This window comes from Henckelia pumila, chromosome 2 (assembly GCF_033568475.1).
Source record: "Henckelia pumila isolate YLH828 chromosome 2, ASM3356847v2, whole genome shotgun sequence".
Classification (NCBI taxonomy): domain Eukaryota; kingdom Viridiplantae; phylum Streptophyta; class Magnoliopsida; order Lamiales; family Gesneriaceae; genus Henckelia; species Henckelia pumila.
This window is the reverse complement of record NC_133121.1, coordinates 156354277-156377754: the sequence shown is the minus strand read 5'-3', so window position 1 is coordinate 156377754 and position 23478 is coordinate 156354277. Positions and strand designations below refer to the sequence as shown.

The following is a 23478-nucleotide window of genomic DNA, read 5'->3' as shown; positions in this document are numbered from 1 at the left end:
AAGTTCCCGCTCGAGCGAACAACTTTCTGCCCTTTTTCCACTTTTTCACCTCGTTCGAGCGGTAAGAAGTTGCCGCTCGAGAGAGATATACTCTGTCCCAAATTAAAGAAAACAGCTTCAAGTGCAGCTGCAAGCACAATAGCTCTAGTTTATGCGCTATTGCTCTACTTTCTTCTCCTTCATGCGCTGCTCCAATGCGCAATAACGTTACCTTTATTTCTTCTTCATTTCTCTCTCCTAGAGCTACTGTATAGAGCTGCTGCTCTCACTACTAGAAAAATCTAAATACACATCACAAAAAATACAACAGTTTTACATGTCTTTCAACATTTAACCTATAAGCGTGTTTCTTGTAAGAGTGGGTGCCCAGTGAGCCAACTGTGTGGCTATGGGCTTTGTTGACTCTTTGTATAAACAATCTTTTGTTTAATATTATTTACACTTTTATGGCAATGACTTTATATTACTTCATATTGTTATATTGTGATATACTATTGTTGTTTTGATAAAGACCTTGAATATACTATAGTGTATGTAAGATGTGGTAGAACATGGAGATGTCTATCATGAAATACATCTTATAGTCACTGTATATTCTAAAACCGTTCCTAGTCGATTGAGCCGTCCGATAATAAGGATAAGGATCGCTCGAGTTTGAGACTAGCATTTGCGATGCGGAGTACCACGTTTCATTGGTAGGGAACATGGAGATGTTCGAAGCATGCAAATGGATATTCATAGGATGAATAGTCGAACTACCCTATCCGGACTTTCCAAGTGGTTATCACTTATCGAGTGGATAAAGTCCGCGGTTTTGGTTGTACACCATTAGTCCTTACGACTTGAAACATCATGGAGACTCTATATGCTAGTACTGTGCTTTGACTCGTTTACCGACTCTGAGGGGGTCATCAGGTGTCGAGATTGGGTACAGTTACGACACATATAGGAGTCAATGCATTGTTGTCAAGGATTCACCACATACTTGCGAGTGTGGATATCCTATGCGATCTGAGGAGATATTAGTGTGATAAATCTCTGGCCAGAGTAATTGATGTGATTTAAGAAATGGTTTCTTAGTAGCACATGCGATGTCACTAATTTGATCTTCAAGATGTATTGCATAGTTATCGAATCTTGAGCGACTCTCGATATACCAATGGTTGTTGATTCGATCGGGATATATGGATGAAGGGACCGTACTGTACGTTAACCAAAATCTACTGGTTCTTGTAGGCACTATCAGTGATACCTAGGGAATCATGGGGCGATGTTGCTAGGCGCTTTACCATGATTCGTTGGGCAAGTCGGAAAGTGTTGTTCCGAGTCACAAGGAGTTGTGAGCCCACGGCTAGCTGTATCCCTGAACCATTGAGGGTCACACAGTGTAATGGAGTTTTAATCCCCGTTGAGATAGTTAAATTTAAAGAGTTAAATTTAATGAACTAAGGAGTTGGACTTCTTAAATAAGAGTAAGGGAGTAGGATTTCCTAAAATGACATAGGGATGGACATTTTTGGAAACCACTGAATTCGGATTCAGGAAAATTTATTTTGACTTTAAAACGTGCAGAAATGGTTTCTGTACACATTGGTGAAATCGGTTCATCAATCGGAGTCACGATAAATTTTATATTAATTTCTGAACAAGCGGGCTTTGCTTGTCGGGCCCCAGCTTATGATTAATGGGCCCTAAGGAGTTAGTGGCCTGCATTATAAATAAGTTATTTCAGTACAGAAATTAAACACAACAGGTCATTATTTTGAGAGACAAAAATTCGAAAAACCCTAGCCCCTATTCTCTCACAATTCGGCCGAACCCTCCCCATACTCTGCCCGAGAAATTCCGGTCTGTGATTTTGAATTGCAGTCAGGAATAACGAATCAAATTCGTGTATTCTCTTCGCAGAAAACTTCTGATAGATTTTCTAGTGCAATCTATCAGAGGGATTAAACCTCTGTTCGTGGACCTGATTGAAGGCGTTCATCGGTTCCAGGGAGAGACAACAAGAGCAGAATTGTTCTGTTGGTGTCCATTAATCTCGTTGCGAGATTTGAGGTAAAATTTATTTAATTGTTATTTAAATTTTACACACACAATAATTCAATCGTTGTATGGTTGATACCCACACCATGGAATCGTTCCATGAGAAAATTTTAAACTTCCGCTGCACCGGGTATCAATCGTAATTGGTCTGGGAACTCGCCAGTTTTCCAACAGTGGTATCAGAGCCAGGTTGCTCAGATCAATCGATTGAATTAATCAATTGTACAAAATTTTTGAGTCTCGGTTTTTGAAACAAAATAAATATTTTTAATAAAAAAAAAAAAAAAAATTTTTTTCCGGGGGCGAAACCCGGGCAGCGATTGGATCGCTGCCCGGAGGGGGCAGCGATGGTCGCTGCCCCCAGGGGCGGCGCACGGCGCCGCCCAAAGGGGGCGCACGGCGCCGCCCAGGGCGGCGACCGTCGCCGCCCAGGGCGGCGCACGGCGCTGCCCAGGGCAGCGCTGTGCGCTGCCCAGCGCAGCGCTGGGCGCTGCGCAGGGCAGCGCTCGGCGCTGCCCAGGGCGGCGCACAGCGCCGCCCAGGGGCGGCGCTCGGCGCCGCCCAGGGCGACGCACGGCGCCGCCCAGCGGCGGCGCCAGGCGCCGCCAGGGCAGCAAACGTTGCTGCCCTAAGGGGGCAGCCGGGCTGCCCCGGCCCGCGCCCCGGGTGCGGGCCAACCCGGGAGTGTCCCGGGTGGCCCGCGGGAAAAATTAATATTTTATTAAAAATTAATTTTAATATGTTAAAATTTTATTTTTGGTCCGGTCAAAAATTGTTTTTGATTGGTTCACGAGATTTCGGATCGAATTGTTCGAGTCCGTAAATTTTAAAATTGATTTTGGATAAATTTGAATTTTTGGAAAATTTTAATATTTTATCCGTAAATTGAATTTTGAAATCAATTATTTTGGTACAATTGATGATAAGATATGATCTTATGATATATTAGATAAAATATGATTTTATTTGTAAAATTGGATTTTATAGATAAAATATGATTTTATTTGATATGGAGATAAAATATGATTTTATATGTGAAATGTGATTTTATATAAAATATGATTTTATCTTGTTTAAATTTGAATTGCCACAGCATGTTATCCAATAAATTAATTTTGAATTAAATGTTATTGGATAAGGATGATCGATTGCCATGACCAATTTTGTAGGTGTATGTTAGGAATTTACATTTTGTCTTTATTGTTGTTGGTTTTATTAATGGGCCTGGTTTATGGCCCGATATGAATGTCATATGTAATAAAAGTGGGCTTGGTTTATAGCCCGTTCCCACCCCCTAAAAATGTATCCCCTACTTGTCATTGTTATTTAATTGTAAATACATTAGATTTAGTGGGAGATCAAGATTTGAAGATGGTGGGCCCAGCAGACAATGAAGACTGAAGAAATGTAAATTGGAAGCATATGTAATAGGATTGCATTTGCATACTGCATATTACCTAGGATTGGACTAAGACCCGTGATTGGCAACCACGGGTCAATTAGAAATGGAATCGATCATCCTATATAATATGTGATATTATGATTGTATGCATGTTTAGACATAAATTGCGTGAATCCGGCAATGCATGCAATAAATTAAATATGATGAGACAAATATTTTTATAAATAAAATCCCTCATTTTAAATATGATTTAAAATTTATATCAAGATAAATAAAGGAAATTTAAATATTGTTTAAATGTTCCTACCTTCCATCAACGGTCAATGTATGTGATGCTACCCGCGGATACGGTCCGGCTCATATTATTGGGGGGGCCCGTCCGTCGGAAAGCTGTACATTGGATCGACAAATGTTGTAAGTTGGGTGGAACTCCCATGGGATCGGCTCATATTATTGGGGGATCCACATGGCAACCGTCCATCACAACTTAATATTGATGGGTCATCTTGACATGTCACTTTAAACGGCGTCATATTATTGGGCCCTTATTGGACATGAGGTAAATACATGGGGGTTGCTTTGGAAGCAATTGGGCTCTACCTTTTGAGAATTATGGTTGGCTGATATTATTCGGGACCATAAGTTTGTCAATTGGACTCCATGTTCTCACTAAGGAAAAAGTTTCCCGTTTTCACTAGAGGGTGGTGAAATCGTTAAAATAGTGGGAGTGAGATTCATAAAATTAAATTCGCCTATTTTATGTCTTAGTAAATTGTTAAACAATCATTGATATATGTCTGTTTTTCCTTTTTCAGTATTTCATACAATGAATTCGCGAAATCCTTTATTCTCGATCCTCGAACAAAACAAGCTGACTGGCGCCAACTATACGGAATGGTTCCGGAAGTTGAAGATTGTCTTAACTTCGGAGAAAATGCTCTACGTGTTAGAGAAAGCACCTCCGAAGGAAGCACCAGCTGACATAAGTCCGGAGGAATTGGCCAAACTTGATGCATGGTGTGACCATGACATCAAGACCAAATGCTATATGCAAGCCTCGATGTCTGATGAACTCCAGAGGCGATTTGAGGACACGGTGAATGCTGCTGACATTCACACGCAACTCAAGGAACTTTTTGGGGCTCAGTCGAGGGCTGAAAGGTTCTCTACTGTTAAGGAGTTGATGACGTGCCGCATGCGTGAAGGGACTTCGGTCCGTGATCATGGGGTACGAGTGATTTGGCTCATACAGAAGTTAGCGACCCTTGATTTGGTGTTGGAGCATGAACTCAATGTGGACTTGCTGCTTCTATCTCTTCCTTCTTCATTTGATGGATTCGTGATAAATTTTAATATGAACAAGATAGAGGCCACCCTTGAAGAGATGGTCAATATGCTCGTTACATATGAATCCACACTTAAGAAGGATAAGCCAGCTTTCTTGGTGGGCTCCTCATCTTCTGCTAAGAAGGGGCCAAGTATGAAGGGCAAGAAACGTTCTGCCCCACCCAAGAAAGTGGAACCCGAGAAGAAGCAAAAGACAAAGGCTTCAAACGATGGAAAATCCAAGGATGTTTGCCATTACTGCAAGAAGCCGGGTCATTGGAAGCGCAACTGCAAGGAGTATCTTGAGCAGTTGGGAACTGCAAAGGGTATGTTCTATATCGAAATAAACATGTCACTTAATACAACTTCTTGGGTATTGGATACCGGATGTGGATCTCACATTTGCAATGATTTGCAGGTGATGACAAGAAGTCGCAGGCTTAGAATGGGTGAGACCCAGCTGAGGCTCGGGAATGGTTCCAGAGTTGAAGCTACGGCCATTGGAGATGTTTGTTTGATTTTGCAGAATGGTTTTAAATTATTGTTGAGAGATGTTTTATTTGTGCCAGATTTAATTAAAAACATTATTTCTATTTCTATGCTTGATAGAGATGGTTATTCTTGTAATTTTGTGAATGGGATTTGCAGTATTTACAAGAATGAATGTTTAATTGGAAATGGACAACTTGAAAACGATCTATACAATTTAAAACTAAAAGACGTTCCAGTAAATTGTATTGACAAACCGGCGACAACAAACAAAAGGAAAATCGATAGTCAAAACCCGGCAAACCTTTGGCACGCTAGACTAGGTCATATTTCCTCAAGGAGGATGAACAAGCTAGTGGGAGAGGGCATGTTTGATATGTCTGATATTAACTCTCTACCTACTTGTGAATCCTGCCTAAAAGGAAAAATGACTAAATCTCCTTTTAAGGGGAAGCCTGAGCGTAGTCAAAATCTGTTGGATTTGATCCATACAGATGTTTGTGGTCCATTTAGAGTAGGGACTCAACATGGCCACACCTACTTCATTACCTTTACTGATGATTATTCAAGGTATGGGTATTTATATTTAATGAAATATAAGTCTGAAGCATTTGAAAAGTTCAAAGAATTCAAGGCTGAAGTAGAAAACAAGCTAGGTAAAAGTATTAAGGCACTTCGATCGGATCGAGGTGGAGAATACTTGGGTACCGAGTTTTTGGACTATCTAAAAGAGAATGGGATTCTCTCTCAGTGGACTCCTCCTATGACACCACAGCTTAATGGTGTATCGGAGCGTCGTAATCGAACTTTGTTGGACATGGTTCGATCTATGATGAGCTTCACTGAGCTTCCACCTTCGTTTTGGGGCTATGCGCTTGAAACGGCGGTATTGTTGTTAAACAACGTCCACACAAAAGCAGTGGACAAAACACCATACGAGTTATGGAATGGCAAAGCTCCTAAGTATTCGTACTTGAGGATTTGGGGATGTCCTGCTTACGTGAAGCGGACAGTGGGAGATAAGTTGGATAGTCGATCCAGCTTGTGTTATTTTGTGGGGTATCCGAAGAATTCAATCGGATATTATTTCTATTATCCTGCTGAAACAAAGGTGTTTGTTTCACGGAATGCCACCTTCTTGGAGAAGGAGTTCTTATTGGATAAGAAAGGCGAGATGATGGAACTCGAAGAAGTTCGAGAAGAACCCGAAATACAAAATAACGATCCCACACCTCAGGAACCATTGCTGGACACGCCTGCACCTAGAAGATCCGAGAGGACTTCTAGACCTCCAGTTCGATATGGTCTTCTTCTTGAAGAGGGTCAAGATGAACCCGACATTGGATGTGATCCAAGAAGCTTCAAGGAAGCAATTTCTGATGCGGATTCGAATTTATGGCTTGAAGCTATGCAATCAGAATTGGATTCGATGCATACTAACCAAGTCTGGACTTTAGTGGATCCTCCCGATGGAATTGTTCCAATAGGGTGTAAATGGATCTACAAAAGAAAGCTTGGGCCTGATGGTAAGGTATTGACCTACAAGGCGCGATTGGTGGCTAAAGGTTATACTCAAAGGCAAGGAGTTGACTATGACGAAACCTTTTCACCAGTTGCAATGTTCAAGTCCATAAGAATCCTTATTGCCATAGCTGCATGGTATGACTATGAGATATGGCAAATGGATGTGAAGACTGCTTTTCTTAATGGAGACATTAAGGAAGAAATCTATATGAAGCAGCCTGAGGGGTACACATCCATGGGAAGCGAGCATAAGGTATGCAAGCTTCAGAGATCAATTTATGGTCTAAAACAAGCATCAAGAAGTTGGAACCAGAAATTTGATGAAACAATTAAAGACTTTGGTTTCATCAAGAACCCGGAGGAACCTTGCGTGTACAAGAAAGTAGTTAAGGATGCGGTGACATTCTTAGTACTTTATGTTGATGACATCCTACTCATTGGGAATGATGTAGGGATGTTGCAGTCAACGAAGATATGGTTATCAGGTAGATTTTCGATGAAGGATTTGGGTGAGGCATCCTACATTCTAGGGATTCAGATCTATAGAGATAGATCTAAGAGAATGATAGGACTCACTCAATCAACCTACATCGATACCATATTGAAACGGTTTTCAATGGATGGGTCCAAGAGAGGACATCTACCCATGTGTCATGGAGTTTCTCTATCCAAGTCTATGTGTCCCAAGACTGATGCAGAGATAGAGAATATGACACATGTACCATATGCGTCAGCTATAGGTAGTATCATGTATGGGATGATATCTACCAGACCGGATGTAGCATTTGCTCTGAGTGTCACGAGCAGATATCAGTCTAATCCTGGTCAGATGCATTGGAAAGCCGTGAAGGACATTCTTAAGTACTTGCGAAGGACTAAGAATATGTTCATGGTTTATGGAGGACGAGAACTCAAACTGGAAGGCTATACCGACTCTAGCTTCCAAAGTGATGTGGATGACTCGAAGTCAACCTCTGGATTTGTGTTCATGCTCAATGGCGGTGCTGTCTCTTGGAAGAGTTCCAAGCAGGACACCACAGCGGATTCCACCACTGAGGCTGAATACATTGCAGCATCAGCTGCTGCTAAAGAGGCCGTTTGGATGAGGAATTTCGTCCAAGAGTTGGGCGTCATTCCTGAATTTGTTGGTCCAGTCCCGGTGTACTGCGACAACACGGGTGCCGTTGCTCAAGCAAAGGAACCAAGGTCTCATCAAAGATCCAAACACGTACTGAGGAAATACCACATAATCCGGGAGATTGTGGAAAGAGGAGACATCAGTGTCGAACGAGTGGCCTCTGCAGACAATATCGCTGATCCACTTACTAAGCCTTTGCCAGGACCATTGTTTGACAAACATCGCGAAGCAATGGGTCTACGTAGTATGACTAGTTGGCTATAGGGCAAGTGGGAGATTGTAAGAGTGGGTGCCCAGTGAGCCAACTGTGTGGCTATGGGCTTTGTTGACTCTTTGTATAAACAATCTTTTGTTTAATATTATTTACACTTTTATGGCAATGACTTTATATTACTTCATATTGTTATATTGTGATATACTATTGTTGTTTTGATAAAGACCTTGAATATACTATAGTGTATGTAAGATGTGGTAGAACATGGAGATGTCTATCATGAAATACATCTTATAGTCACTGTATATTCTAAAACCGTTCCTAGTCGATTGAGCCGTCCGATAATAAGGATAAGGATCGCTCGAGTTTGAGACTAGCATTTGCGATGCGGAGTACCACGTTTCATTGGTAGGGAACATGGAGATGTTCGAAGCATGCAAATGGATATTCATAGGATGAATAGTCGAACTACCCTATCCGGACTTTCCAAGTGGTTATCACTTATCGAGTGGATAAAGTCCGCGGTTTTGGTTGTACACCATTAGTCCTTACGACTTGAAACATCATGGAGACTCTATATGCTAGTACTGTGCTTTGACTCGTTTACCGACTCTGAGGGGGTCATCAGGTGTCGAGATTGGGTACAGTTACGACACATATAGGAGTCAATGCATTGTTGTCAAGGATTCACCACATACTTGCGAGTGTGGATATCCTATGCGATCTGAGGAGATATTAGTGTGATAAATCTCTGGCCAGAGTAATTGATGTGATTTAAGAAATGGTTTCTTAGTAGCACATGCGATGTCACTAATTTGATCTTCAAGATGTATTGCATAGTTATCGAATCTTGAGCGACTCTCGATATACCAATGGTTGTTGATTCGATCGGGATATATGGATGAAGGGACCGTACTGTACGTTAACCAAAATCTACTGGTTCTTGTAGGCACTATCAGTGATACCTAGGGAATCATGGGGCGATGTTGCTAGGCGCTTTACCATGATTCGTTGGGCAAGTCGGAAAGTGTTGTTCCGAGTCACAAGGAGTTGTGAGCCCACGGCTAGCTGTATCCCTGAACCATTGAGGGTCACACAGTGTAATGGAGTTTTAATCCCCGTTGAGATAGTTAAATTTAAAGAGTTAAATTTAATGAACTAAGGAGTTGGACTTCTTAAATAAGAGTAAGGGAGTAGGATTTCCTAAAATGACATAGGGATGGACATTTTTGGAAACCACTGAATTCGGATTCAGGAAAATTTATTTTGACTTTAAAACGTGCAGAAATGGTTTCTGTACACATTGGTGAAATCGGTTCATCAATCGGAGTCACGATAAATTTTATATTAATTTCTGAACAAGCGGGCTTTGCTTGTCGGGCCCCAGCTTATGATTAATGGGCCCTAAGGAGTTAGTGGCCTGCATTATAAATAAGTTATTTCAGTACAGAAATTAAACACAACAGGTCATTATTTTGAGAGACAAAAATTCGAAAAACCCTAGCCCCTATTCTCTCACAATTCGGCCGAACCCTCCCCATACTCTGCCCGAGAAATTCCGGTCTGTGATTTTGAATTGCAGTCAGGAATAACGAATCAAATTCGTGTATTCTCTTCGCAGAAAACTTCTGATAGATTTTCTAGTGCAATCTATCAGAGGGATTAAACCTCTGTTCGTGGACCTGATTGAAGGCGTTCATCGGTTCCAGGGAGAGACAACAAGAGCAGAATTGTTCTGTTGGTGTCCATTAATCTCGTTGCGAGATTTGAGGTAAAATTTATTTAATTGTTATTTAAATTTTACACACACAATAATTCAATCGTTGTATGGTTGATACCCACACCATGGAATCGTTCCATGAGAAAATTTTAAACTTCCGCTGCACCGGGTATCAATCGTAATTGGTCTGGGAACTCGCCAGTTTTCCAACATTTCTCTTATCAAAGACAACAGTTTTTCATAGAGTATATTAAAAAAACACGCTCATAGACATCAGTTTTGCAAAACCGTTGTCTATTACTATTGTCTTTTATATATTAAAAAAACACGCTCATAGACATCAGTTTTGCAAACCGTTGTCTATGAGCGTGTATTTTTTGTGTGATTAGACGGTAAAGAGAAAAGAGTCCCTGTCTCTGTCTCACTCAATCCCTAATTCCTTATCCGTAAAAAAAATCTCTAACTCGATCCCCATCCGTCACTTTACTTTTCCCCTCTCCAAGCCACCGCCGCCGACACCATGCACCACCGGGAATTAGTCGGCCAACTCTCCTCCACCCTGCGTTTTTCTCTCCCAACTTCCCGTTTTTCTCCAACTACATCTCCAATTTTGCTAGGATTTTGAGTTTCCTCTGAGTATGGCGGTTGAGGAACAAAAAAGTTTCGATCCCCAATTCACAACTCAAGCTCAATCTCATACCCCGACTCAATTTTTTCCAGTACTCTGAAGTTGGCGACGGGCCGTTCCTCCTCATCGGCGATGATAGTTTTGGTCTCCGCGACTACAGGTGCTGTGGAAGTTGAACCGAAGACAACGACCTCAGTTCCGACTAGGTATCTGCCGTTCCAAAATTTGTTTTCCGAATTTTTGTCTTGTAATTTGTTTTCCGAATTTCTGTTCAGGTACGGACATTTAACTTTTGCTTGATTTTTCTTGTTAGTGCTCATTTTGATATTTGATCTCGTTGTTCTGAATCGTCAAGAAATATCACAATTTCTTGAAAAGGCTCCTCCGCATTATGCTTAGTGTTTCTGGGTTCATGATGGGTAGCTCGGGAGACGACACAGTCGCAGCAGCAGAAGCCCACGAAAGTGTAGCAAATCATAGTTCAGAGATGCAAGTTAATATATGCAATTTTTAGTTATTGTTTTTTAAAAAAACTACTGCTCTGAGTTCCATGTTTTAATTTTTAGATCTAACTTGAATTAGTGAGGATTATTATCTATTTCCAGAAATGGTCTGAATTATCTCGATTAGCTAGCTTGTTTATTCAATTTTTATCCACGAAATTGTTTCTAGGCTCATGTTGATTACTTTGGTTTGGTGATAATACATGTTGCATAATGAATGGTGATGTAGTACTTAACATATGCTACAACTCTTCGCACAACTGACCAACTGGACTCCTATCCAAGCAAACGAGAAAAGCTAAAAAGAGCCAACTCAATATTTCTGCGATTAGGTTTGAATCCCCTCTGTTAATCCTTATTGTTTAATAATGATAAATAATTCATCTGTTATTTAGGAGTGGTATTCGTAGTATTTTATCTGGAAATAAACAAGGATCCAGGAAATATAGTATTGTTGAAAATCAAAGTTAACGGTGATTGATGCCTATTCTAATAATTGTAGGAAAGGAAAGTTTTTCTATTTTGCGATTTTTTGATTGCTGGTTTTGTGCTAGTTCCTTCCTTCTGGTTACATTGAAGATCCCATCTCCATTCGGGTATACAATGCAATTAAAAACAGAGTGCTCACATCAAATTCTGTGGGCAATTCCGGACCTGGCCCTGAATCCATTGTTAACTTACCCCTTGGTCATTCAGTTGCTGCAAATTTCATAGACAAGAAGTTCTTGGCTAATGTTCAGTTGGGAAATGGTAAAACTTATGAGGTAAGTCAATTTCGGCTATAAAATATTTATAAATTTGCCATACTCTATAAAATATTAGTCAATTTTTAATATACAACTTCTCTTATGTATGTATGTAAAGGGAGTGACTGTAAACGCGTTTGACTTCGAGGGCAGCTCGTACCCTTTAAACTATGGTGGAGGTTGTGATTCCCTGGACCCCAAAGCAGTGAAAGGTACTGTCGTCCTTTGCAACGTTTTGAATGATTCGGAGCCAGCAGCAGGCGCAAACGCTACCAGAACCATAATGCAGTACGATGGCTTCAAGGATTACGCCTTCTCTTTTCCCATATCAGCTTCATACTTGGGATCAAGCGATGGTGCTGAAGTTTTTCAATATTTCAACACCACTAGGTACCATTTCGCAAGACTATAATGGAATTCAGACTTCGAGAAATGTTTCATATACATATAGGTAGCATCAAACTTTATATACACCATGTTCCAATAAATAATATGCTAGCAAAATTTGATGATATGCAGTAAACCAATTATATTCCAGGATTTTTCTCTTTATTTATTAGTATGAATAACACCCTTGAACATCTAATTAGGAATTTAATGTGCAATTTTGTCCTGTTTGGATCTTATATAAGATATAAGAAGAAAGAAAACTTGAAGCCGTAATTGCAGAAACATAAAAACAATGCAGGGAAGTGACCAGCGAACTAAAAGAACTGGAGTTGAAGTCTGCACCGTTTTAAGGAGCTGGAAGAGTGGTAAAGCCATAATGAACTTCAAATCATAATTGTTTTTTGAGTTATCCAGAGTAGTTGATGTCATGATGTGATGATGCATTCCTTATTCTTTTCTCTTGGATCATGTTAATATCTCTAAATAAGATACCAGAATCTAGGCCATTGAGGCTATGATTTTGAATAAATTCATTCTCTGTTAGAAATTTATGTTCTTGAATAAATTCATATGTTTTGTATGTTATTATCAGTGTCCATGAGCCAAAATAAACAATCCCAAATACTGAATTTTAACTTTTAGTTTGTACAGGGATTTTATTTTTTGTCATGATAGTCGCTGTCCTTACTGATGAAATAAAAGATGCAGTTGGTCGCCATCGGCCCAACTTGTTTTGGCGATGTTTCCCTAATGGAAAGGATGTAGGTGGTATCAAAACCTGATTCTTAAAAATGCTTTTTTGACAAAATTTAACATGTAATTTTGATTAATGCTCACTCTTTATAGTCCTAATCAAGATTCTAAACCTTTTCAGGCTTATGATCAGTGGGAAAATGTTAGTTAATTGCCATTGTGATAAAGGAGTAATAAGAAAGGGGCACAATAGTTTTCCAAGTGAACATACTTCATGTAAGCAGTAAAAATCGATTGAAAACACATGTTGGTTGTATTTTTTTAGTGAGATGATCTACATCTATTTTATCTTATGAACATGCATGCCAAATAGATCCAATTCTTTGTAGTCCTAATCATTGAATATTCCACTAGTTGGCTTATGTGAAAGATTTACTCAAACTCGCCCATTTACCTGTTAACTAAAGCTACTAATGAGGTTCTTATATCATGTTACTATTGTGATTACTCTTGAGTCTTCCCCTTTCAAGTCTTTAAACCCAGGTAAGATATCATATTTTTGAGCCGGCCAACTTCTATCAGAGCTGTGCAAATATCAGAATTTGGTCTCGGTTAGTTATCAGGGTAGGTGGGAGTTCCAAACCATTTGTAGTTTGAATTTGTGGATCTTGCAAGAATTTTTTTCGGAGCCTTGATTTGTTGTATGGTGTAATTTTTTCTTCTTTATGATCAGTGAGAGTTAGCTGTCATACAGACCCTGAGTCGGCTGCATTTTTTCGATTGAAATTACAGTGATTGTCAGATGGATTTTTTTAGCATCATTGAACATATATGTGTGTGAAGATTGAATCTTGATTTCTGTTGGGACCATTATTTGAGTCTTTCAGTTTTCTTCATTTTTGTATTGCTCCACCAGAGCAAAATCACATGCATCACATGACAGATAATAATGCAACACATAAACGTGAATACTCGGCTGACTATATTAGTTTGTACTTATGTATCTCAACTATTGGTCTAGCTGTACAATTGTCTACATTCCAATCCTTAACTAGAATAATAGCTACTCCCAATAGCCAATAAGAGTCTAAGTTATACCATTGTCCCTCGTCAGCCCGCTGATTTCAAAGGCCCTAACCCAAGCATAGTCCGCTACAAGCCTCATAGCACCTTGCTAGTGCCCGACCCTCGATAATATGGCTGGAAACACTAAGAATATACACTCAAACAACCCAAAACACCTTCAACACACACTAAAAATAAGAAATCCGTGACCTATTTATTGATGGAGTTTGGACAATCCGGACCCTAGTGCAAATGCTTCGAACATTTCATACTTGCCATGTCTCAGAATGCTACTAATCGGAAGCTCCGATCTGTACTTAGGAAGATCCGACCCTCAATTCGGTGTTTCAATCCACGTGTCCATACAAACTTAACACGTCAATAATGTGAATGGACTAACACTCTTCGGATGTTTCGATCTTGAGTTCGGACATTCCGAACTCATCCTGTAATTCCAAACTCAACCCTTTCCATCCGATCAGTTCGGACCATCCAAACTCCCCTTGGTTCAAGTTCAGTGCTTACGAACTACCCAAGCAACTTTTTTCCTGCAGACCATTATCGAAAATCCTGGAGTTGTTTTTCCACTTGGTTTATCATATTAAAACATCATGTTTTACCATTTTAAACATTTTTAGATATTTTAATTTCGTAAAACAGGATTAGGGTTACTAGATTCTACCCACATTTAAGAGATTTTGTCCTCCAAATCAGGTATAGGTCATACCTGAGAATGTAACAACCAAAATAACTCTTGGAACTAAAGTTCAACACAAAACTCAAACCGTTATTCTAAGTACAATCAGACTTAATTCTTCAAGTAACCATTTCAGTGTCTTAATCTGTCACTGAATTAAAATAAGTGAACAATGATATTATGTAGTATTCAAACTTTCCTAATCTATTGTACAATCGACATCAAACATAGCGTCGAACAAATCTAAAACTTATCTGTCACATATCATCCTTGCTTGAGTGGACAAGTACTTACAACTCAGGTGTTTGAGAAGTTCTCAAAAACATCTTCTCAAATCTTAATTAATGCTCGAATAACAACTCATTCAATTCATCCACGTCAATGGTTTAGCGCACTAAAATAAAACTACAGGTCTTGACTACTATCGTCTAATGCGACTAGTTCTACATTGTTTCCATTTTTGTAAAGCCAACTGAAAATCTGCCAAGGTAAAACACGTCCAAGGAACACAACTTATTTCATTCAAAACTTACGCTGATGCAGCAAACACCACTCTATATCTCACAGAAATCTACATTAAATTCTAAATTGTGGCACATGCTTATCTGGAAACAAGTTCATCTAGATAGTCTCAAAAGACTCAAACCAACAAATCCCTGAACACATCTAGCCCATTTTTGAAATAAATGACATTACTGAAACTCATAAGGTCAAAACCTTATACTAGAACACAATTCTAAATATCAGGTTCTTTATTGTTGTTTGGCGACTATCAGATCTCAAATAAATCCTTTAGTACATATAATTGTTCTGAAATCGATCATAACAGATCATCGATACACCACAAAAAATATTTTTTCTTAAATGTCACTTGGTTCAACTGTTTGTAGTCAATACAAATATACAAAGAATCACTGGCATTTTCCCAAGGCGCTACACGTGGACTAAAATCTCAAAAATTCTATCTCTATAATAGGACAACTTCCTGAAATCAAAAAACATGTCCGAAATTTATCAAACAATTGGAATATATTTATTTGTTGATTACAATTGCTGGACTTAGAGCAACAATCAATTTGAAATCAAAACACAAGATGTTCAACGAGGATATAATTTTCCAAAATTATTCTTAACAGAGAAATCCCAAAACCATAGATTTCACATGCATCATCTCTGACAATGTTAGACTATAGATACAGCTAGCCATTGGCACTAAACCCAGTACCAAACTTAATATCACCGCTTGAGACAATTCTAGACTCACGACAAGGAAAACCATTCTCCACTGGAATGTTCCTAGTTATCTTATACATTCTTTGACTGTGTCAACTATCATTACTGAGGTAGCATTCCCCGTACAAATCTCTAAATCACAAAAGGCTATCCAGAGCAAACACTAGCATAGGGTCACGCTTCCTCAAACGTCAAACATCGCAATCCACAACACTCTTTATATTATCACAAATATGCCCCTGATGCAACTAATCATCCTTGAAAACAATCCAAAAGGTCACATACTTACTTAACTGCTATAGGAAACCTCCTAGAACAAGTTACTTAGCTAGTACTTTCAAATCCTCAAATCAGATTGCCCCAATAATCTAAAAGTCACAATAGTTGAACACTAATCAACTAAAAACAAACGCTTTATTCATTAAACCAAGAAACCAGATTCAGTACAAATATTATTACAAGATACAAGCTTCTGATTACTATCAACAAAAAATTTTACCCAAATGTCAACAACTACGTTCCAAAAATCTTAATGCACTCTCTAATAAAATAAATGTATTGACCCGGCCCGGATCACCTACAAATCAGAAACTTAAGCATGTAATTTACTTAAACAAAAATGCAAATCAGTGCTAATTGTGGAAAGATAAACAATCTAATAATCCAAATGCAACTGGAAACTAAATACCATAAGGATAGTCTCAGTGTATCCCCTTCTCAAGCTCTAGTAACTGACTAATCACAGATCCCAACCGATCAAACTCCTGAACAACCTGCAAACTGCCCCATTGAATGGAGTGTCCGAGGTAACAACAAGGACGTGAGTGCTAATTCCCAGTACATAAATATTAGTATTCAAGTCTATATGATGCATGCAACATGAAACATGAATTCTATGATACGCTGGGATCAAAATCTGGAACAATCATGCTTAGAACGTAGGCACTTCCAGTATGCTTACTCTTCCACTGTAGGATCCAGGTGGTGCCACACATACTGAACTCGAACTTGGACTATCACCGTCCTTGGTAACTGCACACTCTGCTCTGTTGATCCAGTGGGTGTCACAAGGAAACACTAGGGCTGAGCGACCCTAGAACTACATGCTATCTAGAAATAATAACACGCTCAACATGGTATGCCAATACCACATACATAATCATTAACAAAAACATCATCCTTCACATGATAGATAATAATGCAACACATATACATTCATAGTCAGCTGGCTATCATAGTCTGTACTTACGTATCTCAAATAATGGTCTAGCTGTATAATTGTCTATAGTCCAAGCATTCAAGTCAAGTGAATACCATATCACTATAACTTATCTAAAAGCCTTAACTATAATAATAGCTATTATCAATAGCTACTAATATTCTAGAGTTATACCTGCTTCCGTTGTCAGCCCGCTGATTTTGAAGGCCCTGACCCAAGAACAGTTCCGCCACAAGCCCCGTAGCATCTCGCTAGTGCCCGACCCTCGATAATTGGTTGGAAACACTAAGACTATACACTTGAATAACCCAAAAAACCATAAACATACACTAAAAATGAGAAATCCATAGCCTATTTATAGATGTATTTCGGATGGTCCGAACCCTAGTCGTATGTTCCGAACTGTGCATGCTTGCCACGTCTCAGACTGCTGCTGATCGGAAGCTCCGATCCTCACTTCGAACGTTACAATTTGCATGTGTTCGTACACACTTGACACATAAATAATGCACATAGTATAACCAGAATCAACGTAGGTGGATTTAAAGCCATCTTTGTAAATATTTAGCCAAAATATGGCTATGTGCTTTTGTGAATAAATAAAGAAAAGTAGGCTAATGGCCACTTTTGGTACTAAATGTGAACTAGAAATGATTCTAAAAAAAAAAAGCAAATAGTCACAAATCAAAAGGAGCCATTAACCCAAATGGCTAAGTACTTCAAGTGTTCGCAAACATTTTCATTCAAAATGTGGTTGTGATTCATTTGGCCATAGGAATACTAAAACCTCACAAATTTAGGTTAAATTAAAACAAATTGTTTGTGGAACCCAACCAAAAAGTAATGGAACAATTGTTTTTTCTATCTAACAGAATTATTTCGAAAGAGCCTCGCCAAGTTTTTCCCACTTCACCATACATTCAGCCCTCATATTCTCATCATCAATCAAAGTTTTGGTCCATCCCTGGTACTCACCTTTTTGATTCACCAGTTGATTCCCCGTAATCTGAATTGCTTCATCAGCAGCAAGCACACGAGCTTTAAGAGATTCCCCTTCCTCCAGCAGCTTCAGATGTCTCGTTTCATAGTCAGCCAACTCGTCTTTAAGTTTGACTTTATGCTCTTTTTCATCATCAGCTATCAATCTTGGAGGATAAAACTGCGTACTTGCTGGCGGATTCTTGTGCATTTGAGAGTATGGTAGGGAGAAGGTTTAAAGTCATACCAAGAGGATAATCAACAAAGCCAGGAAAACTCTGAAGTAGTTGAAAAGCTGCCATCGCATCTTGAAATTTATGCTCATCCAAAGAGAATACATCTTGATGGACCAGAGATTTAAGTGTGGTAGTGGCCGAGGCAGTGGATGATTGATCAGGGAATGAAGAAGACCCTGTAATTGGTTCACTAGTTGTATCATGGAGAAAGCTGAAATCCAAATCCATGGTGGTAGTTGGCAGAGTACACATCTGAATCCTCCTAGAAGCATGATCCTGAAATAAAAAGTTATTGAAATGAATAACGAAGATACTATACTTACCAAAAGAATGAACAAGGCTGAAAGGTACCTCTGAAGAAATGGATGCAGTAACTGTGTCGGAGGTTTTTATAGGAATTGGAGCTTCAGGAACATTTACTTGAATAGTAGGAGGGATCATGAATGGAATTCCCATGGGAATCTTATTGGTGACAAGATCATCATTTGTTACCAAAGGTGCTCTCTTCTCGGCTGGAGATTCCATCTCCTTGGACTTTCCTGGAACTTGAATCGTGATCCCCTCTAGAACTAAAACCGGAGTCTTCAAAGTTGTGGGAATGGGAGAAGCTGATATAGTGTCATCATCATCTAGATTAACTTGTCCTTTGGAGCTGTTGTAAAACTGTGTAGCCAATCTACGAGAAACCCGGGTACTCTTCCTAACCTTAACAGCTGGTGATTTAGGTGGAGCCCCAGGTCCCATTGTTTTAGGTTTCTTGAAAGAGCTATGGGTTGCGACAACTGTAACGTCCGAAAATTCGTTACGTAAACCCGCATGCATAACTAGGAAATTTAATGATTTAAAAATAATTTAAAAATGGGTTAAATGATTCTATGTGCTATTATGTTAAATATGTGACTTATTTGCATGTTTTGAATTTTATTATAGCATTTAGCCCGTTATTATGAAATTTATGAATTTTTTTGAGATAGGTTATTTGCAATCGCGTAGACGGGACCGTGGAAGAAACGAGATAGAGATTTTTCATCGAAAAATTAGACCAAGGTTTTCAAGGGTCTTAAATAATTATTTTAAGATTTTATTTTCATAAAATAAAAGTTTTAATGTATATATATATATAAACCAATTTTTCACTAAAATAGGCCATTTTATGGGCTTTTAAGATACCTTCAAAATCCAACTATTAAATATTTCGAAATTGAGAGTTTTTAATTTGATTATTTAGTGGGCTTGAAACTTTAAAACCTTATTTATTAAAATTTTAAAGTCTAGCCCACTACAATACACAAACAAATACTTGAACTTAGCGTCATTCTTCTCCATACATTCTTTTCTCGATCCCTAGTTCCTCATAGCAGATTTCAACCGCCTCACACGCACTTTCACAAACTTTTTCACTAAAGTTGAAGAAAACATGAAGATTTGATGCCCCATTTGTCTCGGACGACGATCTACGCGATGGTAATGTAATTTCGAGGGTATATAATACACGTTCTAAATCCCTTCTTGATCACCATTTAAATCATAACACACTGATTTATGCATAAAATATCTGATGTTGCATGTTTATGTGGTTTAGAATGAAAATTTTCATGTTCATGCAAAGTTATTCACGTTTTTATGACATGATGGCTTGTTTTTGCAAGTTTTTTATCCAAGGGCTATTCGAGGGGCTAACCAATGGTTCAAGGGTCAAGATAGGGTCCTTAGGGTCTGATTTAGAGAGGTGTTTTGGAACTTGGTTGGCTGGACGAAGTCAAGAAAGCACCATGTACAATAGTAGCAAACGCAGGTTTTTGCTTGAGGTTTAGGGGCTTTGGTCGAGCCATGAAGGGCTTGGATCTGGCCCGGCCTGGTTCGAGGGAATTTCTTGGACTCTGGGAGGGTCCAACCGCCAGGGCTCCGGCCAGTGTTGGCCGGAGCAGGTCGAAAAATGAGGAATGTGCAAACTGCTCAATCTGCGCGCAGGGTCAAGAATAGGGCTATTGTTTCGAGCCATGCAAGACATGGCTTGGACCAAGGCCTGGTACAATGTGACCAAATGGACCCTGGGAATGTTCGGCTAGAGGGTCTCCGGCCAGTGGTGGCCGGAGCATGGAGGTAGGAGGCTGAGTTTGTAGGCTTCCACGTGAAGAGCTTTGTGAGCTAGGGTTTTTGGTTGATGGATCAAGGCGGGTCGGGCTCGGATTTTGATAATTTCAATTTATTTCAATTATATTTCATAGATTTTATCTTATAATTTTTAGTTTCTCGAGCCTTTCTATGTGTTTTGGTTGTGTTTTTGTCATTTTTAGGAGATGAGGTAATTTTAAGGTAATATGGCATATTTAGAGCATAAAAGAACATAAAATCAGGGAGAAAAGCAAAATGAAGAAGAAAGGAGTGTTCAAGACTGAAGGGGGCAGCACGACCAGTGCACCCACGCAGAAAAACAGTGCCCATGAACTGTTGTCTCTTGAAGTAGAAACGAAAGTCAGTAAGACAAGTGCACCGACGTGAAAAATAAGTGCCCCTGCACCAGTCCAAGAACTTTAGAGCTGCACAACAAACAGAAATAATAAGAACAAGTGCACCCACGGTCTTAAATCGCGCCCTTGCACCACTCTTCTATGCCTTAGCGAGAGAAATCAGAAATACAAGTGCAGCTGCGCAGGTTTTGGCGTCGCAACGCTACTTGCATGGGGTAATTTTGGGAAGCTTGGACTCTTAATTTAAAAAGGAGATTAGCTTGCATATTTTAGGGGATCACGATCAGAAAAAGAGAGGGGGCAACGGCTAGGTTTGAAAAGGAGGAAAAGACAAGAGAACGAGGGGAAAAAAAAGATTGAAGGTTGGAGAACACAATACAAGACAGAGATTGATTTCATCCGGGAATGGAGACGCATCCTCTACATAGATTTTTGTTCTTACTCTTCTTAATATTATTATTGTGATGGAATATTTTATGATTTTATTTTATTTCATTTTACATTCTGTCATGAACTAAGTCTCTCATCTAGAGGAACGATGTGTGATACCTGAACCAATGTTTAGGATTTTTGATATTATTATTTGATTTATTCGTTTAATTTATTTGTGTTTTTATGATTCATTACTTTCAACTCTATTGTCCATAAGTTAATAGATTTATGTGTTTAAATTCAACACTCGGGAGAGGAAATTATAAACAAGATACAGAAAAACACATCGTTTTTAATTAAATAATTATATTGCTGGAAGGCGTATAACTCTATCGAAGCCTTGAAGAATTTTATGCCAATCACATTATTTAATACTAGATTGTTAATAGGAATATTGCAATCTATATTAGATAATTAATATCTGTCATCACTTGGGAAAGGGGATAGATAATAGTTGAATTATATGCTAATAAATTAAAGAGTTTATAATATAGATATCTTAGAGATTAAACATGGTGAAAGGTTGAACGAAGTCGCACCTCTAGAATTCTCTCTTTAATTGTTCGTCGCTAGTAATTTATCTCTTGATTTTATTGAAATATTTTTAGTAATATAACATCTTAAAAATTCGTAGCTTTCAATAGGATTAATTCAGGCTAGTTACAAATATTTTGTGTAATATTAAATATTCATTCTCTGTGGGACTATACTCTACTCACCATTACTAAAACTTGATCCGTGCGCTTGCCAGCAAAGAAAAATAATGCAACAAGTTTTTGTCGTTTTTGCCGGGGACTGAAGCTTTATTTGATTTACACTTAATTGTGACTAATTGGTTTTAGTTTTGATTTAGATCAAATCTTAATTTATTTTATTCTTGCTTTGATCCCACTCCTTTCTGTGTATGCAATTTATGCGCAAAAGTCAAAGCTTTGATTCATTACTCTTTGATCCAGAAATAGAAAGAACTGCACGAGATTTGAGAAAAGCTAGGAGAGAAGAATTGCAAAGAATGGCTGAAAATCAGAATAACAGAGATGGAGGGGATGCTACCGGCCCAGTACCGATCAAGGATCACTTCAGGCCAGTCATCAATACAAATTATTCAAGAATTGCTAGACATACCATAACTGCGAACAATTTCGAGTTCAAGCCTGCACTGATAAATATGGTAAAACAGAATCAATTTCGAGGATCAGCAGGTGAAGATCCTAATCTACATCTGCAAAAATTTCTGTAGATCGCAGATACTATCAAAATTCATGGTGTTGCTGAAGACACCATCCGGTTGAGACTGTTCCCTTTCTATCTTAGGAACAATGCAAGAAGCTGGCTTCAATCTCTGCCTCTGGAAAGCATCACAACATGGAAATACATGGCTTCCAAGTTTCTAACAAAATACTTTCCGCCAGCTAAGTCTTCTCAATTGACAATTGAGATAACTACCTTTTGTCAACAAGACTCAGAGTAGTTGTTTGAGGCATGGGAGCGCTACAAGGAATTGCTGCAGCGATGCCCAACTCACAATTTTAAATATTGGGCGCAAATTGAGTTATTCTACAATGGGTTGAATGGGCCAACAAGGATGTTAGTGGATGTCACAGCTGGTGGGTCTGTTTTTTCTAAATACTTAGAAGATGCATACGACATGCTCGAGCAGATGAATATAAACAGCTATCAGTGGCCAAGTTAGCGACTACAAATCAGAAAACTTGCTGGAATTCATGAGGTGGACACTTTCACCTCATTTTCAGCCCAGATGGAATTTATATCTTAACAGCTAGCTGCAATGAATAAAGGGAACCAAGTTACAGAATCTGCAGCATTGGCTACTGATATGAACTCAGTTGAAAATGGAGGAACTGTCGAGCAAGCTCAATAAGACAATAACAGAAATTTCAACAATTATAGAGGTTCTCCCTAACCATTATCATCCTGGACTGCGGAACCATGAGAATATTTCCTATGCTAATAACAAGAACGTGTTAGATCCTCCACCGGGGTTCAACACTCAAAGAGGAGAAGGAAAGCCTTCCTTAGAAGACTTGGTGAGCACTTTCATTACTGAATCATCTAAGAGTATGGACCGGAGTGAATCACGCATTGAAAACATTGAAACACACTTTACTAATGTGGGGTTTAATATGAAGTCACTTGAGGTTCATATTAGCCAACTGGAAAATGCACTAAACAATCAACAAAGGAACGCATTCCCTAGTAACACGGAAGTGAATCCTAAGGAACAGTTCAAGATGATTACCCTTAGAAGTGGGAAAGAGACTTCGAGTGGAGAAATAGTGAAATATGTTGAGAAAGACAAAGTGCCAG

The 23478-nt window shown here is 39.0% G+C and overlaps 1 protein-coding gene, 1 long non-coding RNA gene and 1 other non-coding gene across 3 annotated transcripts; 1 reads left to right on the top strand and 2 right to left on the bottom strand.

Moving 5' to 3' along the window:
- Window positions 1-10265: 10265 nt before the first annotated feature.
- On the top strand, window positions 10266-12881 carry LOC140884425 (uncharacterized). The gene is made up of 4 exons (XR_012150649.1): window positions 10266-11322; window positions 11545-11754; window positions 11855-12126; window positions 12425-12881. It is a non-coding gene; the product is annotated as an uncharacterized lncRNA (long non-coding RNA).
- Window positions 12882-17717: 4836 nt separating this feature from the next.
- On the bottom strand, window positions 17718-18991 carry LOC140878759 (uncharacterized). The gene is made up of 2 exons (XM_073282376.1): window positions 18599-18991; window positions 17718-18523 (listed from the first exon to the last, which is right to left on the bottom strand). Exons 1-2 carry the CDS (start codon window positions 18989-18991, stop codon window positions 18167-18169), a joined length of 750 nt encoding a protein of 249 aa, XP_073138477.1. The 3' UTR covers window positions 17718-18166.
- Window positions 18992-22573: 3582 nt separating this feature from the next.
- LOC140885868 (small nucleolar RNA R71) lies at window positions 22574-22680 on the bottom strand. Its single transcript, XR_012151281.1, has one exon. It is a non-coding gene; the product is annotated as a small nucleolar RNA R71 (small nucleolar RNA).
- Between the last annotated feature and the right edge of the window lie 798 nt (window positions 22681-23478).

Excerpts from the sequence above, each read along its gene's own strand:
- LOC140878759 (XM_073282376.1), bottom strand. The coding sequence starts at position 18,991 with ATGGGACCTGGGGCTCCACCTAAATCACCAGCTGTTAAGGTTAGGAAG. Across the intron at positions 18,524-18,598 it reads CTGCATCCATTTCTTCAGAG|GATCATGCTTCTAGGAGGAT; the intron begins GTACCTTTCAGC and ends TTTTTATTTCAG.